The 20,003-nt window shown below is 43.8% G+C and overlaps 1 protein-coding gene across 2 annotated transcripts; it reads left to right on the top strand.

The window, feature by feature from the left end:
- Positions 1–516: 516 nt before the first annotated feature.
- On the top strand, positions 517–19,838 carry LOC107269984 (sterile alpha and TIR motif-containing protein 1). 2 transcript variants are annotated; one of them, XM_025087772.1, is made up of 10 exons: positions 517–1,024; positions 7,125–7,258; positions 8,858–9,085; positions 9,167–9,449; positions 9,914–10,081; positions 15,784–15,885; positions 16,505–18,502; positions 18,600–18,766; positions 18,886–19,107; positions 19,563–19,838. In XM_025087772.1, the coding sequence occupies exons 1-9, from the start codon at positions 929–931 to the stop codon at positions 19,073–19,075; spliced, it is 3,366 nt and encodes a 1,121-aa protein (XP_024943540.1). In that variant the 5' UTR covers positions 517–928; the 3' UTR covers positions 19,076–19,107; positions 19,563–19,838. The 2 variants fall into 2 exon arrangements, 1 of the variants encoding a protein (XP_024943540.1); XR_003060526.1 differs by lacking the exons at positions 517–1,024; positions 7,125–7,258 and adding an exon at positions 19,230–19,266 and having other exon boundaries at positions 8,860–9,085; positions 19,563–19,789.
- Positions 19,839–20,003: the final 165 nt, after the last annotated feature.

The raw sequence follows: 20,003 nt of genomic DNA, 5'->3' as shown, positions 1-20,003 counted from the left end.
AATTATCGAATGACGTATCGATAAAAACGACGTACTGGTATGTACATAGATTACCTAATGGCCCAAATAATCATTGGATTTATTTTGAAATTTTATTATTTTTCTTTGTCTCTGTTATCAGGAGCCAACGTTATCGTGAGATTAATCGAAAATTGATTGCCGGGAAATTTGAAGATTTTTCATTGAAAAGCTGTGGGAAAATTTGTTATACCGATAACACAGTGTTCGTGGGTATATATATATATATGTATTGTATGTTAATTATATCAAGAATAAATCTACCGTCAATCGCGTATTAAAATTTGGTACTGATGTCAAAATCGTATAACGGGTGTTCGCAAAATAAGATCGTACCGGTACGTTAAAGATCCACGGCACTATCTGAAACGGTGCTAGATAACTGGCTGTTATCTATGATTATGAGACAATTTTCAGCCTTGAAAGTATCGCTGATAACGCGGCGAAACCGCAGTTTCGTGTTGGCTTTGTCGCGCGCAGGTTTACCAACAATTCACGAGGCTTTCGGTAATAATTGTTTTTGTCGTTCGATTGCGTATTTCGAGTTTTTTTTTTTACGGTACACACGAGTTTTGGGAAAAAGTCATTTTGTCGCCCTGTGCGAAGTGACAGTGAAAAAAAAAATAATAATGGCCAGTAAATAATCGGAGATCGCGTTTCAGAATTATCTCGAAGTTTCCTTCGTTACGTTACTTGGTTTTTGCGTATCTGTGACTAATTTCACGTTTATTCAAGGTGTTTCTTGTTTTTTTTTTTAAATGCAGTGAACCAAGCATTACATCCCTTACGGAAGTGTTGTCCGAAGGTTAACCCATTATTAAGTGCAACCAACCAAGAGACTCTTGTGCCGTTGGAGTTTTTTTTTTTTTGGGAAATCTTTTACTTTGACATTGAAAAAAAAAATTTATGAATGAGTGTCGACAGGGGATTGAATATGCTGCATCTGCATGGGAATAACCCATATCGCAGCAGCATGTACAAAGGGAGAGGAGCATTTTTGAAATCCGTAAGTGTCGAAAATAAAATTTGTATTTTATCGTTATATATTTTTATCTCGTTATAAACAATTGCCATTAATTAACTACACTCTCGATCGGTGCAATAAATATTTTGGACAGTTCCAAACAAAAAGAATAACAGTAGCTCCAAATACTTTACGTAGCAATTCTTTAGAAAGTCCTCTCACCTAACAAGATCAACAGTCGATTCACATCCGTGAAAGATTTCTCTAGTCCCGACATTGACCTACGTGAGCAGGCCAGGGTTTCTCCAACGAATTCTCCACGTGGACTCTCCATAACCACGTCCTGGTAAAATGACCCGCGAAATTTGAAAGGTTCGCGCCACGAATAGCTCCGAGAAGAAACGAAACAGCAACGTTCTGCCTTACCGACAGACTTTCGTCAGTCACTTGACAGGGATCATTTTTACTTCATTTTATGTCTTAAGATAATTTTTTTTTATCATCGCTGTCGTCAACGAAAATTTACTGCATTTAATTGACTGTATTATATATATATATATATATATATATATATATATATATTTACAACGATTGAGAATCTCTGTCCGTCTGGTCTTACGTCACAGCGACGACGTCACGGATTCAGCGTACACGTCATTGGTCTTCGTGCAAGGCGATTCGCAAGAGTGACCACTGTAGTGTAATATCTGGCAAGTATTCAATGTGTGCACGGAAGAGATGAGTACCAGTATGTAACATACGTCACGGGCCATTACGAGATATGACATCATCGTGTTTAAAGTCGGCTTCGGTGTCACACACTCGATCTCGACCCCTCGCGCGATGCCGAGATCAAACCTGTCGTCATCGTGCGATAGAGTAGGTCAGGTTTTCTAGCTGTGACCAAGCGTGGATATGAGTAATCGTGTTGATTGTTTTGATGACTTCCATCGTGTTGCAGCGTAATCCGCGTACACGTGATTATCCACGTTGTCCGGCGCACGTGGTCGGCAGGTGCGCCATGATCGGTCGACGTGGAAAAGTCATGGCTGACATTGCAAACGAAAATTTATGTGTCAAAATCATTGCGGCGACTCGATGACTTTGTCACGTGTAATTTAAACGAAAAATTGTTTTTTAATTGAAAAAAACAAATTTGGTAGAAATTTGAAGTTTTTTTAATTACACAAGTTGAGAGTCACTCTTACGAGTGAAGCAGCATCCGAGGATTTGGACAGTGAGGATAATTTCTGAGAATCAGGCTTTATTTGCGTATTGCGCCATTAGCGCTTGTGAACCGCGCGTAATGTACCGGTGAGTTATGTAACAAGCTCGCAGAAGCTGGTATTATTGTACTGTGAAGTACTTAACGACATTATCACCGGATACTGGGAATGCGAAATTTAGCTTCGTGCGCTAACTTGAGGACGATCGTCGTTTTTCGCGATGGAGGCTTTAGGGAGGAAAATCATTGCGAGACTGCCCTTTTCTGGTTACGAATGTATGTCTTCTCTTACGTAACTTCGACACACGGAACAGACTCGTTGAGATCGGTCGTGGCCGTTGAAAAGGTTAAAGGAGGATTTTCATCTTTGCGGAGAGACGCATTCCTCTTTACCTTGATGACGTAGACTAAAGTCTTACTCCAATGTTAATCCGGCGCTTCGAGCAATGACTAACGATTTTTACGATCACGTCGATTCGGTCGTAAAATCGTATCGTAGCTCGATCATTAGTCATTTCTTTATTTTGATCGTGGAACTTCCGGTATTCAAAATTTGGATTCTCAGGTATCGTAGGATTGATCGAACTTTCGGTTTTTCTATGGCTTAGTCAATTATCGCGATTATTTTTCTTGGTAATTTCATAGGTTGTTAGTATTTATAAACGTGCTTACACATTCGTGCGGGATCGCGCGAAATAATTATTATTTTTAGTCAGGTCTAAGGAGTTTCTGTAATTGTGTAAAAATAACGATAATTTTTTTTTTTTTTTTTTAAGTTAATTTAAAAGCACGCGTCCTAGGAAATAAAAGTGTCTCCGTGAAAATGATTTATTTAACATTCAGTATCCAGCATCCAGATGCATCTCATTTTCAGGCTAGAATCCTTAAGGGGATCTCCTGTGCGATGTGAAGCGAATGCCTCGGAAACGAGCATGACACGTCGAGACGTCCGATCGACTCTTTGTGTCTGGCTGCAGCGCGACGCCTACTGCAGTCTGGTGAGATAGTACAGGCAGAGCCTCTGACGTAGTCAGAGACGGATTTAATCGGTGGGGTTAGAAGAGATTAATAAATATTTTTGTAATTTGCCAAAGACTCCGTCGGTCACGTCCGGACTATTAATTATATTGCAAATAGTACCTTGACCCCCTGGAGATTTCTCTGATCGAATTCTTGGCAGGGGTCGCTGAACTCTCAAGGGTCCTCCTCTTCGCAGGCCTTTACTTCGCATACCTAGATTATCTGCCTTTCACGTTCAAAGCCTCCTCGCAGACTTCACGGCAAGTATCTCTCGTCCAGTCACCTAATAGAGGATTGAATTCTACACGTACATACGTTATTAAAGATAGCCACAATGATCCGAGTACCTTTTGTAAAGTAATACTTTACCCCAAGGGGAATTGCCAAAGTTACCTTCGACAGAACCATTGTAGCTTTTTTCCTTCTTCCTTTTATTCGCTTTCCGCCGTGAAACCACGCCGAGTACACTGGCCAGACAACATTCCAACCTTTGTCTCGCTCCTTTATGAAGTTCGTTGTTTGTTTTTCGGGCGATCATCGAGCCTCGTAAATTATTTAACGGAACACGCTGCTGCTGAAGGGAATTTGGAACGTGTGTTTAAAAAATGGTATCGCTGCCATGTTGTATTTCGAATGGCTAGGACTTTGTTTATTCCGCAGCTTTCCGAGGAAAAAGGTTAGTCGGTGCAATGTGCGATTCGAGTACGTGTTTAGGGCGATGGGAGTTCCAAAAATGAAATTTCAATTTTCATATACAGCTTCATCGTACGTGTATGGTATATTCCTCTTTTTTTTTCGTTCTACGAACAGGAGATAAGGAATGCCAGACATTCCTTTGATATATAAATCAGCCAAAGCGTACAGCTGTCTACTGACTGTAGGTCGTTGGAACGATGTTGAAAAAAATAAATTCCTTTTACATGCCTTCGGGCTTCATATTGGCGAATAGTCGAACGCCACTAACTAATCCAGCGTAAATGTTTCGAGGGTGAGACCACGGGTACATTGACTTTATTCGCGGAGAACAAGAATTCTGTCGGTCGTGCAAATATTTCCCGCTTTATTAAGAGCGACGTTGAAATTACAGTCGAGACGAGACACGTAACGAGTAAATTTTATTGAACCAGTCTCATATAACTAGGCCAGAGATAAATGCCCGTTTCGTAGAACAGCGACGTAAGGGAACCGTCACGCTTTTTGTCCTTTGTGCTGTCCGATGTTATATAAGGCCCAGAAGACACGTGAAGCATCTAATAGTAGCGGTCAATGACAGTTCCACTTTCATAATGTAATTATTCCTCGTCAATTTTATCGCTATTCCTTCGTGATCTGGAAAAAAATTGACGTCTCGCGTGTGAACCAAACGTGGAATTTATATATATTTATATGTGGCAGTGCTGCTTAATTATGCCTATAATATGATAAATTAGCTAAAACAAATCGATCGCTACCAACCACATACGGAATGCCAAGTGAGAGAGAGAAGTGCGCGAATGCCGGCTTCTAAGTTTGTGTCGAGCATTCTAGTTCCTGGGGTCGCCGCCAGAGCGCTGGCGACGTTCTCTTACGGGGCCCATCGCATAGCCAACGAAAACCGGCCAGTCTGACACGAACCACGGGCTGGTAGTTACCGTGCGAACGAATTACGCGCGGTCGGTTAACGCGTCCTTTGTGCCAACTATACGAAGCCGTACTAACTGTCTGGAAAACATTGGCCCTTGTCTCGCGCCGGTAAACCAACACTGTGTATTTTCTCGTTACGTTGAAAGGGCCTGTATAACTGTCGTGTAAAAACTGTTCGTTTCGTACGAGATCCTCTCTTTTCCATCCGCTACAATGAATAAGAGACAACGTAAAAGCCCATCTCTTTGTGACGTGAAGTTTTGTTTAACGTACAAGTGTTTTTGAAGCAGTGGTGCGTATTCTTCGTGTGAAACTCTCACAGTCCTGCATTGTCTTTACCTCCGAGTTATGCCACGGATGTATATTCTTCGTAAAACTCTCTGATCCCTGTGTCACGGGGATTTTAGATTTTACTCTCCCCGCTGTTCCACACGTCGCAGCATAGATGCGCATTAAAGTGAGTTTTTTTTCTCATGCAATCCAATCGTTACGGCTTTTGTTATTAGGCCGCGGAATCAGCAAGAGGGTCGCGAGGAAAGTGATGCGCTTGCAATATATACGTGACATTGTTGTGTACGATGGATCCGAGACGTCGAATAGAATAGTGTAAAGGATAAACATCGCACTTTGGACATATCTGCTAAGATGAGACTGAGGAACACTTTCGACGTAAAAGATCCAATATATTTTTTAATATGACAGAGCAAGATAAAAGATTGACAAAATTTCGTTTTCTTTAAATTCCGTCATCAGAAACGCGTACAACACTTACCATTGATAGAAATATAATTTATGTTGGTACAATAGGTCATCGTCGTGCCCCCTTCCGTCTTTATCCAAATTAACTGTCAGGAGATAAAGTTTCCAAAAATGTCAAAATACCACGTGTTCACTTACCAATGTCAAATACAAGAATTGATATCCAATAGTATCATTAGAATCTTGTGTCATGTCATAAAGACGGTGTCTCAATAAGGATATTTGACGTCATTGAAGATCTCTTAATAAGCTTACAAGAATTCACGGATTTCCACCGCAACAGGTAAACAAGGTGACTCTGGCAAAGAATATCTGGACCTGTCAGCCATTAACGGACGTCAGGAAACACAGACGTTTGGCATACATTAGAATAATTTGACTACCACCATACAGAGATATGCCATTTAAATGAATTTACCGCGTTGCTCCGATCACGGCAAAGTCCGTCGATTCATCATTAGCGATACCGGCATAATAAAAAGCGAATTGGATTCCTGCTAAACGAGCGTCGCGGCACAGAAAGAGAAAGAATGTGTAAAAAAAAGAACTAATCAGGGATTATCTACTACGGCCACTCCGTCCATCGAACACGGTGGTCTTTCCCGTCGCAAGGTCGTGAATGTGAATGATAAAAAGTTATCGTATCCATTAAGCGTTCGTAAAAATCTTCGTAAGAGCCGTCCGTCGAAAAAACATAGGCGAACAAGCCTTAAGAATTATTCGAACTCTATTAGCATCTGCCGTGATCGTAATTGTATTGTACGAGAATGGCTTAAAACGCCGCATACGCGCGTGTCTATTAATTCGCCAAGCATTGAAAAAGCTGCATGGATTTTAAATTATTGGGCTAAATATGTCACGTGAGCAATTTTCCCCTTCTAAGCGGGACGGATGAGTTCAGTGAGTTTGCCGTTGATCAGTTACCGCCTAAGACTTCAAGTGTAAGTGCATCGATGCACTTTGTCTTTATGAACTGTGACGTAATTAATACGGCCAATGACGTTGACTCGATTGTACATTACTGTGCCCGTGTACCGTATATATGCATATATTATCGCTTAGATTCCTTACTAATTCAAAGCACGAAAATTAAGATCCGGTTACCCTGTGGTAATTGGGTACGCTCGCTTACTTGCTCGAAGTTGCTCGGTTGCTTACCGGGTTGCTTAAAGCAACGTGGGTGTACCAGTTTATCAAGGCGCCTTTGCCGAAGGTGGTAGCACCAGACTCTTGTGTAATACGGATCAACGACCGTGTATGCTGCCGACACGTCGATAGCTGTCAAAGCAGATATATCGATTATCGAACGTCAGAATCACGACAGTCTATCGATCGGTATTTGAGCAGATTTTGAATATTGGACCTCGGCTTCCGTGTTGTGTAAGATTGTACATTTGGGTTGTGTTCTTGTATTTTGTTAGGAAAAAAAAAAAAATTGAACTTGTACCGTGTTGCTCAAAACGTGAAAATGATAACGAGCGACTAATTAATTGTTATCGTTGCCTTTTGTTACAGATGTCGGAGTTCCCGGTGGAGGGGGGCGAGAATGGGGACATGCAGTCGGTCATGGAGAATTTTCAGAAGAAAAATAATCTCGTGGCCGGTAGAGCGCACGGCGCCCAGTCTCATCATCCTCAAGTCACCAGGTCCCTAAAACAAACATATCCCATAACAGACACGTGCTCAAAGAGGAAATTCAAATCGCAACCAAGATGCTTCGCTCTGATATATATTATGTACGTGTATGAAAAAATAAAAAAATTTAAAAAAAAAAAAAAAAAAAAAAATTTCGCTCACTCCGAAACGCGGCGTTACGATCGTTTGCACGCGTGTACGATCTTTGATATGACTTTTCTTTGGTTCTCGCACTGGTTAAGTTCGTCGATATGAATTTCGCACACCTGTGCGTACAAAATGCAGGCCTAGTTTATTTGTACGGTAGCGTACGTTACGTAGGCGTGACGACTATCGCTGGATTAATTGCTTAATTGCGTACGGTGTAATTGCAATGACCCGTTTAATTGAGTCGGGACCGCCGGTTAATAAATTTGTCTCTATGCGAATTTGTCAAAGCCGCGAACCCCCCCGGTCTTCAGCGGATTGATAATTTTAAGCGTGTTGTACGCACACGTGGATTACGTGAGCGCCGGACAACGTGGACGTGTCGTAAGAGTTACGGGCGTCGCGACGCCCGCGCGTCGAATCGTCGAGCTTTCCCAAGAAATCCATTCGAAACGTTGCCGGGACCCTGCCGTTATTCATGTGTACAAAATAAAGGCGCCAGGTCATAGCCGATTCGTCGTTACTGGCTCAGTGAGATAATTTCCAAAAATAATAGAGACATTTGCGGAAACGACATTTTTTGGGAAATCGTTGACTTTCAAAATACTTCTCAAGTACCGACGATCCTGCTGTTTAACGTGAAAAAAAAAAAAGTGGAATGCCACCGAAACGCCAACTTGGACGATTCGCGAGATTCGAGAATTTTCGAAAATTATCCTGAACTGTTTTTAAAATGAAGAAACGAAAAAAAAAACAAGCCCAATATTTTGTTGCCACTTCACTGTTTCTCTCGAACGCCCGTGTATCTGTCATCGGTGGTATTTCGAATGCTCCCGTCTCCGCGTGTCTCTTCCTCTTCTTCGTCCCGTCGGTCCTCGGTCCATTAATCCTGAACGTTGCCGCGACCTTCGAAAACAGCGGCTCACCCGCCGCCACCTTCAGTCCCTTTAAACCCGTCCAGGTACATTACGCAATCGTACGAATCGAAGGTCTCGAAGCTCCCGCCTACCGATTCTTTCGTGAGCTCCAACAGTTCGCTTGACTTCCTCAACTCCGACACCGACGTTCGTTGATCAGTTATTTTCAATTTTCTGAACACTCCCGAGACCTTGGAACGGCGTCGCGCCTTGGCCTCTTACTTTCTCATTAACATATTCACATATTTGCACGAATCGTTCTCACCTTTCCGTTGTATCCCGGGACGATTATTGGTATTGCACCTGGATCCAAGAGACTTTGTTATTATTGGCTCCCTACCAAAAAATTTCGAGGCGCTACCAGGGATCCTTCTCGCGCTCTGGCATCAGTGTACTTGACACGTACGTGGAAGAGGCCAGGGAAGGATGATGGCGGTAGTCGTGGATGTTAGAGGGAAGAAGAGGTAGAGACGGTCCACTCGGTCGTCGCGTCACACGACGAGTTATGAGTCACGTTGGATTTTAATAGAATGAAACTTTACTTGACTTGGGCCAGATGCTGACGAACCAGAGCCAGACGAGCAGCACCAGCAGTTCGAGCAGGGTGGCCAAGTCCTCCCAGAGGATCCTCACGTCCTCGTCTTTGAGTGAGATGAAAGCCAGCTCCGTGAAGAGCGGCCTCAATGAACTGAAGCGCGGCATGTGCGAAATGAAGAAGAACATGTCGACGAACTTCTCGCAACATTTGCGCAGCAGCATGGAGAACTTGGTTGACAGGTGGGTTGCTCGAGGGTCGTAGAATTTCAATGAAATCGAAGTGCGCGCACAGTGACTCTGAATATTGTGATTCGTTTCCAGAGATCCCAGTGGAACCGAGGAAGGCGACATGTCCGAACCCATGGTCACGTTTCCTGACCCGGATACACCGCCACCTGTCACTGGCACTGTCACCTTGACAGTTGGCTCGCCCTCTCAGCTGAGCTCTCTCAATTCCCTTAACAATCTTCACAACATGAACCCACCGATGAGTATGACGAACATGACGAACATGCCGACTATGACGAACATGACGAACTTACCGGCTGGTCCGGAAACGATGAAGTTCGAACAGAAGAAAATGACCAGTGCTTCCAAGACCAAGGTGAGTTTTCAATGGTACTAATTAATTTATATTCTTCGCTGTTACTTTCTCATATTCGTTATCGCTCGAGAGTCTAGTCACTTTTTTTTCTGTTTTTTTTTTTTTTTTTTTCTCGAGAACCTCAGGAATCTCGCGGCTACGCGCAGCTTCTGTGGAGTTTTGCCGCACAGTGCGTCGTAACAGTCGTGCCTTATCGTATCTGTTTGTAATCTAGGAATTACAAGGTCGCTCGTCACTGTCTGCCTGTTCGTTTGATAAATTAATAACCAAACGCGCACGCGGTCGCACCACTGACACACGTGCGGGAAAAATCTCGAGGGGGGACAGTTCGGCGCGGACGATAGTACGGATGACGGATAATCACCGTAGTACCGTATCTTATGAATATTTGTGTACTCGCTGCGGTTGGAAATGTTTTGTACGATTAATAATTAATTTTTTTTTTTTTTTTTTTTTCCCTTCAGGTGGTCACCGATGGCTTCTCCGCGGAGAAAGCCACGGCCAACAGCGCCGAGATGAGGGCTCTTCAAGCTGGCGACGTCTCCTACAAGGAACAGAGCGCCGCGACGGCGGCAAGGGCGCGCGTCGAAGTCGACGGCGTTTCCGCTGAGAAAAGCGTCGCCTCGGCAAGGGTGAGTCACGAGGATATTCACTGGACCCCAAGTTGATGAAATTTCGAAGTGATCGGCAGAGACGCTGCCTGAGAATATAATATTCGTTTCGTGAGGTCGATCGTGTCCAAGATAATAGAAATGGACCCCTGTTGTATCTGTAATGGTATATCTATAATGGTATATGGTTCTCTAGTATCTCTTATACTTTCTGCGCTCTCTGTACATACTCTGACTCGCTCTCTCTCTCTTTATATCTTTTTCTGTCCTTTAGTCTGTCTCTAACAGTGGCGTACGAAGGCGCAGGAATACTTTGGCACAAAGTCCGCTATGCGAGAGAGCACAGGAGTCAAGAAGTAGGAGGTTGTTGACTCCGTTAACTTCGCGGGTATTCTCAGCCATTTTGGGCATCTTCGTTTCTTCACTTTGTCCAACTCCGCGTACTCCGAGTGCCGACAACTTTAGAAAGGACCGTATATACTCAATCTACGATAGAATTGTAATTCGAGCGAACGAGCCAATCGGAATCTGTATGCAAAACGGGGATAGATGTGTCAGGCTCGTGAATTACGGCGGGGGACGCGAACTACGTCCCAGAAGAGATGGGGTTGCGTCTTTGACGATGTTCGCGGATATTTTCAGTCACTCGTATCTCTAAAGTTAGGTCGTTTTATCAGGAATACCTACGGTTCTCGCTAATAGGTTTTTGAGTCAGCGAAATTTTTGAACTTCTGCCAGACGCTACGGCGTTCAACGAGAATGGCTCTCGGGGTGAGCGAACAATACGTGAAAAACTTTTCTATGACTATCCTCACCGCGCCCGATGTTATTCTCGTGGCTCCTTCGATAAAGAAATTATCTACCCACGTGAATACTAATTCGCGCCAACGCTTCCATTTTGACCGTCGAGCATTGATTGTCGGCCCTGAACGTTCTACCGGAACGCGAGGAAAAGCCCCGAGCGCCCACGAGGACTGTGAATCGCGTGACCACACTGGCTTTATGTAACGATATGGAAAGCGTGCACGGAACGATAAATCCTCATTGTGAAGGACCCTTTATTGCGTAGGGCTGCTAGTAGCTACGATACTGTAGCTGGCTAACTACAGTGAACTAGGATTGGAACGTTAGAGGCACATTGTGCAGAGTATAAGAGCGTGTCAGCCTTGGCCCAAATGCTGAATTGCATGACCCGCCCGTTGACTTTTTTTTACATCCTCTCTTTTTCAAAACCCCTTAGCCTCGCTCTCAGGATGAATTTACAAAGTTGATTTTTTCTCCTAGTTCGCTTTGGTAAAATTTGAAATTTTTTTTTTTTTTTTTTTTCATTATACTGACACTACCGCGTTAAAATAATTCAGGATTTATTACTTTGCGTGATATGCTTCAGGTATTCCTGAATGAGGTATCGCGTGGATGAATTTATAGATGGTCTGTTATTATCTTGCGACGATAAATCACAACCGCACCTACCAGTGTGAATTCGAGGCTCACGCGTCCACGTGGAGAAACGTTGGGAACGACGCTGCTTCGATCGATTACTTTACGGGGCTGTTCCAGAAACCGCGTGTCTATCAGGCACTTGGTGTATTGATCGAGAGCTTGAAAAATCTTTTTAAGAATCTCGAGGGCTTGATTAAGTTAGCGTCACGTAGCGAGCTCTTCTCGAAAGTTAATCGAATGTTGTTTTCACGAGTGTCCCGGAATCGCCTTATATTTTTCAAAATCAGTTTTCCAGTTCAAAGATACCTCAAGTACGTATTCGTATACACTCTTTCGGCGTGATGGGTCATTTAACTCTTTTACGGAGTTCTTTTATCCGTGTACAGCGTTTGCTCCGAAAAAATTCTCAGGTCAACATATATATAAGGATATAAATCCTGCTGGCGCCAGACAAGACAAGACGGCTACTCGGACTCCAAATTGCTTCTATAGTCTCTTTCGGTTAAAGCAGTACGAAATCATAAGGCAGACTTGCCACACCCATGTGACTCGGTTGCCAGACGTGATTGTATACAGAAAAGTCAACTTAATTTATTTTTAAATAATTTTTTATTTTATTCGTAATTAGACGGTTATTCCGTTGCGAAAGTTGAAAAAAAAGGTCTGTCGAATTTGGAAAAAAATTTTTTCGATGGTCAGCGTTACCTGGAAATTGCGATTTTAATCGATTGGAAAATGTCGTTAGCCAATTTACAAGTCGCGGAAAGAACTCATTGATTGTTCGGTACCATGCGCGATGTGAACCATCCTGTATAGTACGTTCGTTATAACTTCGAGGGATCAATAGTAGAGAACTTGCTGGTATACTTGGTTGGCCGCAAGACTCGAACCTTCAGTTTCGCGATGGGTCTCCAGTGGACGAGGCTTGCCAGGGGCCTCCTGCCGATTTTGCGAAATCGCAAAACTGCGCGTCCGAAAATTTCATATCGTGTTAACGAAACGAATATGGGGAAATCTCAGGACGAGCTCGCGAACCTCGAGGAGAAGACGGGAACGGTCGGTACACGTTTTGCACAGAGTCCCTTGCACCTCTTTGTTGTGCTTTGCGGCTTTTGACTGATAATGGCAACGAGGGTAGGATATTAAGTTGCACAAAATACTCCACGTAACATAAAGTCGACGTTCGATTATCGCCTTGTGATATAACTACGATTTATCGATTATCGATCCACGAGCTCGTGTGCTGCGCGACGCTTAGGCTGTTTTCTGTACGACGTTGAAATTTTGTGTACACTCGATTTACTCAGGTTTGGGTGTTCATATTGGGCAGATACGAGTTACGTGCGAAACGCGACTTTAGACGTCATTTTTTTTCCCACTTAACCTAAAAATTCGTAAATCCTCGTAGTCTGATCCTTTCCAGTGCTTTTTTTTTTTTTTTTTTTTTTTTAAATTCACCAAGATATCTGTCGACCGAACTCGACTCTCTCGTTGAACGGAGCAGACCTTACTCTTGGACTCCAACGAGAATAGACATTAACGCACGAAGATTTTAGGGAATTTTGCCAATTGCAATTTGCCTCTCGAACTGTTGAAGGTCTCGGTTGAAAACTTGTACCGATAGCCAAGATAATCGGACTTAACTAAAAGAAAAAAAAAATATACAAATACTCGACTCACCTGAAAAATCATAAGATAGTAAGAAAAAAAGTTGTATAACGTCAGCGGCTGGCGTCTTGGACGAACACGAAAAATACATTTAAAAAAAAAGATCGTGTCACCCTCGTACAGAACGACTCGCAAATGATCGCGGCACTAAATTCACCAAGGAACCAGACTATAAATTTTCCCTAATTTTTTTTTTTTTTGGAACTCACACCGAAAATGACTCATAAATCGTCTAGGCACCCCAAACTTTTTTCTTTCCCTACGTCTCTCAACTCGTTCCCTCTTTACATTCATTTATTTTCCTTTTTCCATCTATTCTCACGTCTCTCGCACCTTTCCGGGAAATCTCTCCAGCCGTCCTCTGCCACGGGCTGCCCTCTCGTGGTCTTTGTCATCGCCCAGATACACCACCGCAAGGTCTTCTTCTCCTCGCTGGTACCACCCCGCTAAAAATAGTACTTCATAGTACCCACGTTGACTCACTTTTGCATAACACATTGCGGATATTAGGACCCAGTAGTATCACGTGCTACTTTGTCAGTCTCGTTAGCCGCTGTGTTAAATAAAAGAAAGCATTGTTATTATTGGCCGACTCCCCTGTTTGGCACTCCCTGCGATCTAAGCGCTCTACCTTCCTCCATACCTCGACGACGTCGTCTTCGTCCTCGCTCGCGACCATTCGTCCACTACGTAGGAGGGACCCTGCCGTCCGTCTATAGGTCGTCGCGATAAAATTAAACGTCCAACCAGCCGTCAGTTTGCCTGGAGGGGTGTGTTTCTATGCTTCTTCGTTTCTGAGTTCAGGGTTCCTCAACTCACTAGTATCATACGTGCTGCCGCGACGGCAAAAAAAAACATTACCGATCGAGCCTCGATGTTACGCGTCACGAAATACTCGCAGATATCGTTCAGGACGACGCCTCGCGTCGACGTTTAAAAACATACGTTAAATCGCGTCGATCTTCTACTCGATGGATTGGGACGTCTATTTCTCTCTTCCGTACACCGTCGCGCGTAAACTTTTATTACGAAACGTCAAACCTTCTCCGCGTTTAATTTTCAGTGTTCCCGTACGTCCCGCTTCTAACTGACGTACAGTCAAATCGTCGCGTGTGCTGCCATCGAGGATTTATAAAGTGCGTGTTTTCATTATTGTCAGCCATGAGTGCACCCTGGCCCGTACATCGTAATATATTACGAGGAAAGTTATTCGGCCGTCAGAATTCGGTAAGTCCGACTATGCATATTGTCCGCCGATAAAAGTTGCATCGGGCTGCCCTCTCGTGTTTAACTTTCGAACTAATAGTCAGTCGTACGATGTCTCTTACGTACGTCGGCCTATGCGCCCATAGAGACATTCTCTTTTATCGGGATATTACTTTCCACGAAGACGCTCGACCGGCTCGAACTTGTCAGACGTTCGAACGTCTCGCGCCAGGTGTGCGTAGAACATTTTTTTTTAGCGACTCGCCTAATATCGGACGATGACGATATTATTTTCTAACCTCAGATATTTTTCGAGTGTTCGTTCTGGCGTTGACGCAAGGACGGCGGACAAGATGCGACAAATGATAAATTTGTAAGAATTGTCTATAAGTTAATTATCACTGCGAACTTCCTTCCTCTGTCTCTCTCAGTAATACGTGAAGTTCTTTTCGCGCGCTCTTAACCCAATCCACATGCCACTCGGAAGTCACTCGACGCATAGGACGCCTCTGTATTAGAATAATTGGTATGCTCCATTCACTGTAACTTCCGTGGGATTTGAGGTAGCTTTGAAAATTGTCTGCATCGTTCATAGAATATTCCAGACCACGATAGCGTCTGGATCTCTGTTATGAACTTTGGCGATTGCGCGTGGGCTGGTAACCAGAGACAATCGTAAAAGCACTCGAAACTACTATAGCCATGTGTAGGTACGTGTATACTCGGAAGTCGAGAGAAAATTCATTCGGGACATTTTTATGTGTACGCGCCCTGACGTACTACACGACGTATGATATATACAATGTATATTATACATATGTATATATAGTTTCTTTCTTCTCTCGCGGGCTTTGTTAATGTTGCTGTTTCGGCCGACGGTTATCGATCTGTGAATAACAGAAGCAAGATGGATAAAGAATCAATGGCAGGTTTATTCGCGGTCGCCCTATAGGTGTATATTTAGCGAGATACGTCAGAAGCCATGAGGTTGGGAAGCAGACTTGCTGGTAGAAAATTCGTCAGAACGTCATGGCTCGCTATGCGGTGCGGAACGGTTCGCAAAATTTTCGCCGTGTTACCATCGAAGTGAATACGGTAACTTTAGGATTCGCAACCTTAGAATTCCCTATCACGTAGACAATTGATTCGGACATCTCCGTTTTCTTGCCGATTACGAGTTATCAGTGCTCCCTGTGTTTATCGCTGTTCCTATGTTTATTTTTATGCGTTGGCCGTGTCTATTCTTTATCTTCGTGTCCTCGTCGAACAATTAACGCTATTTGCGTACCGGGCATAATTAAAAACTATTTTGACCCCCCCGGTATATACATTATCCCTTCACCGTCTAACAAATATCGAGCCCCCAGTCGTTGTCTAACCGTTTGCCATACCTTTTGTACTTGCAGGAGCAACGGAGTCTTAAGGCTGGAGATCTTTCTCATCAGGAGAGCAATAACATGGCAGCGTCCACAATGAAGCTGCAGAGCGACTCCTTCAGTTCGGAAAAGGTATAGATATTGTTTACCTCTAGTTAACTGCTCAAAATAGCTTTTCTCGATGACTGTCGAGTATCGTCGTTTTATTGAGTACCGTTTATACTACCTTTGACTTGCCAACGTATTTAATGACTGTTACGAGGAACTTGACGATATTCGGATATACTTCGTGGAGATAACTTGAGAGTGAAATACTTGTTATGTTACTCCAGCCATGGAAACTGATAGAACGTGTTATTTTTGTATACGCTGTGACACGATGCGCGAAAACGGTTTTGGCCGCACTTCAAGAATTCACTCTTGACTTCTCGTTGTAAATTCTGACTTTATAGCGGCATCAGACATTGGCACGGAGGCCACGGCCTTTCGGCGTATTAAAGTTTGCCACCCGGAATCCGTGTCCCCGTTGACGGGGGGGTCTGACGATTATAAACGCTGCCGTGCGGATTGCAGAGTGTCAGTTTGAATTTTCGTAGGAAGTCGCCGCGACGTAATTCCGAGAGGGCCGAGGATGCTGCGCAAGTGGAGCCTCGATTCGCGAATGGTTATTGAACGCTTGTTAACTGGTAGACCTTGAATTTCTTGACGTAATACTGATGGATTCTGTTATTGTTGTTTTTTTTTTTTTTAGAAAGCTATGGCGGCTCAGCAACAACGACAGACCGTCACGTCGGCGGGTATCTTCAATCACGAGAAACACATGGCAGCCAGTTCGCAATCGAGTATCACGATAGCTTCCAAAGGTGTCACGTCGAAGGCGTCTATGATATCTGCAGCAAGTGCCGTAAATCAATTGATGAACGGTATCAGGCCAGCCGAGGATGAGCTTCTGTCCTTGCCCCTGGACGACCTGGACCTTCTGTGTTCAAATTCGAACGCTCAGGACGTCGAGCGTGCCATTGCTAAATACTCTGGATTCTTAGACAGCTTTGTGGAGAGGCTCAAGGCGAATGATGGTAAAAATGGTAAAGCGCCCTTGCTCCTCGATAGAGTCAATGAAATTATACGAAAAGCTTGGGCTGTACCTACCCATGGGCATGAGCTGGGATACACGCTGTGCAATACTCTCAGGGCACGGGGTGGACTTGATCTACTCATAAGCAACTGCATTGCTAGTGATCACCAACTACAGTTCTCCTCGGCAAGATTACTTGAACAGTGTCTCACTACTGAGAACAGGGAGCACGTCGTGGAGAATGGCCTGGAGAAGGTGGTAAATGTTGCCTGTGTATGTACAAAAAATGCCAACTCTGTGGATCATGCACGAGTTGGTACCGGGATTCTGGAGCATCTCTTCAAGCACAGCGAGGGTACGTGCAGCGATGTAATAAGACTGGGTGGTCTGGATGCCGTTCTGTTTGAGTGCAGAAAGAATGACGTGGAAACGCTGAGGCACTGTGCTGGCGCGTTGGCCAATTTGTCTCTTTACGGAGGAGCCGAGAACCAGGAGGCAATGATCAAGAGGAAGGTCCCCATGTGGTTGTTTCCGCTGGCGTTTCACAACGATGATAATATTAAGTACTACGCCTGTTTGGCTATTGCTGTACTCGTGGCCAACAAGGAGATCGAAGCTGCTGTTCTCAAGTCCGGCACCCTTGACCTCGTCGAACCCTTCGTCACCTCGCACAATCCTTACGAGTTTGCAAAATCGAATCTCGCCCACGCTCATGGCCAGAGCAAGAACTGGCTCGAAAGACTCGTACCAGTTCTCAGCTCGAAACGAGAAGAGGCTAGGAATCTCGCTGCCTTTCATTTCTGCATGGAAGCTGGCATCAAGAAACAACAAGGAAACACTGAAATATTTCGTGCGATTGGTGCAATAGAACCGCTGAAAAAGGTAGCTAGCTGTCCAAACGCCATTGCTTCCAAATACGCCGCTCAGGCCTTAGGATTGATTGGCGAAGAGATTCCTCATAAACTCAGTCAGCAAGTTCCTCTGTGGTCGACAGAGGATGTTCGTGAGTGGGTTAAACAAATAGGATTCGCAGAGTGCGCAGCTAATTTTGTTGAAAGCAGAGTCGACGGAGACCTTCTTTTACAACTCACTGAGCAAGATCTTCGCGAGGATATCGGACTGACTAACGGTATTCGAAGGAGACGCTTTACCAGAGAACTTCAAAACCTCAAGAAAATGGCTGATTATAGCAGTAGGGACACTGGAAATTTAAATAGCTTTCTACAGTCTATTGGACAGGAGTTCTCCATCTACACCTACAATATGCTCAATGCTGGTGTTGATAAGGATTCCATCAGGAACTTGACGGAGGACCAATTACTTTCCGAGTGTGCCATCACCAACAGTATACACAGGCTAAGGATACTCGATTCCATCAAGAATATGCAGCACAATCAATTTAGTTCCTGCGAGAATGAATCGTCCGATAAGTCCTTGGACGTCTTTGTTAGCTACAGACGATCCAATGGATCACAGTTAGCCAGTCTGCTCAAGGTCCATTTACAACTTCGAAGTTTTTCTGTCTTTATTGACGTGGAGAGGCTAGAGGCTGGAAAATTCGACAACAATTTGCTACAGAGTATTAGGCAGGCCAAGCATTTCCTTCTTGTTCTCACACCGAACGCTCTGGAAAGGTGTATACAGGACAATGAGTGCAAAGACTGGGTTCATAGGGTAAGAAGGAATCACGTCTATTAATTTTGTACGGTACTCTTAATATATTTTTTCTTTCAATTTTGCTCATTGTTTATTTTTTCGATTCATGTTACAGGAAATTGTGGCAGCATTACAGTCACAATGTAACATCATTCCCATAATAGACAACTTCCAATGGCCCGAACCTGAGGAATTACCTGAAGATATGAGGGCAGTCTGTCACTTTAATGGAGTACGCTGGATCCATGACTATCAAGATGCCTGCGTAGACAAACTAGAAAGGTAAGAGAAGTATACTAATTTTATCAGATTTAATTAATCTTTAATTATTTCACTTTTTTTTATTGAAATGCAAGCTAATTTGATCGAACTCACGAAATATGCTCATATCTTACTGACAGGTTTATGCGAGGTGAGATTCCCATGAGGTCGGAAGGCTTGGGTGGCATTCCAAGAAGTATTGCGTCGAAGGACGTGACGACACCAAGTACTCCAGGTAGTACCAACATACGTCAAGCACCGAGCTATCAACGTATGCACAGCAACGAGAGTAGAGGTAGTGATAAAGATTCCACTAGTGGAAGAGATTGACTAGATGGCCCCCCCACAGCTATACCGAGCAGGTAACTAATATTTCTTTTTATCTTCATGTAATCAGTTAATTCTTAATGATACGTCCGACACGAAAAATTCATACCGTAAAACAGCACAACTAACTGGAGCATTCATTCTCTTTTTCTCACAGCCAAGATTAGGAATCACGATATGACAATCGCCATTAGGTTAGTCTGGCGCATAAAAATAATCATTCATGTTCTCTATCTTTGGTGTCGATCTATCCTTTGTCTAGTATATGATTATATTCGTTCTTTTTATGTCTCTGTCCGTCACCTATCTGTACTCTCCGTGTTTAATAGCACGCATGCACTAGCTGAACAACATGAATATTGTTCTTGTGAAATTTGTTGTTTTCGTTCACTGTGTTCAGCAGTCGACGTTGTGACGCCTGTATTTGGATCGTGTTAATAAGGCTTCCTAATGAGATTTAGATTCAATAAAGAAATTTTTCTCGTTACAGGCTTAGAAAATCATCCAGTCCGTTCCGTTGGTTAATGGGTCTTCCACCCACCTCACCACGACTGAAATTCGTTCACACTCATCCTGGAGGTAGTCCGATACCAAGAAGACCTCCTCGTCATCCACCATCACCCTCGACACGTTCTCGTTCTCTAGAGTTACTGGACCAGGACGAGAAGGAGACGGTTTTACCAGTAGTCGAATCTGAACCACTTCCTAGGCCAAGGTCCAGGAGTCTAGACGGTCTTTTGGACGATGACGGCGCTGTAACTGATCTCAAAAACGAGGAGTCCGTCAACGATGCGCAGGTTGATTCTTCCAAAGCAAGACCACGGTCAAGGAGTTTGGATGGTACTTTAGAGATGATCGAGGGAGTGGATACCACTAGCAAAATCCCAGAACCCTCCAAGGAGAATGAAGAGCAGACTAAAAGTGTCGAAGT

Source organism: Cephus cinctus, unplaced genomic scaffold (assembly GCF_000341935.2).
Source record: "Cephus cinctus unplaced genomic scaffold, Ccin1 Ccin1_scaffold0076, whole genome shotgun sequence".
Classification (NCBI taxonomy): Eukaryota; Metazoa; Arthropoda; class Insecta; order Hymenoptera; family Cephidae; genus Cephus; species Cephus cinctus.
Note: the sequence above shows the minus strand (reverse complement) of the source record. Positions and strands in the feature narration are given on the sequence as shown.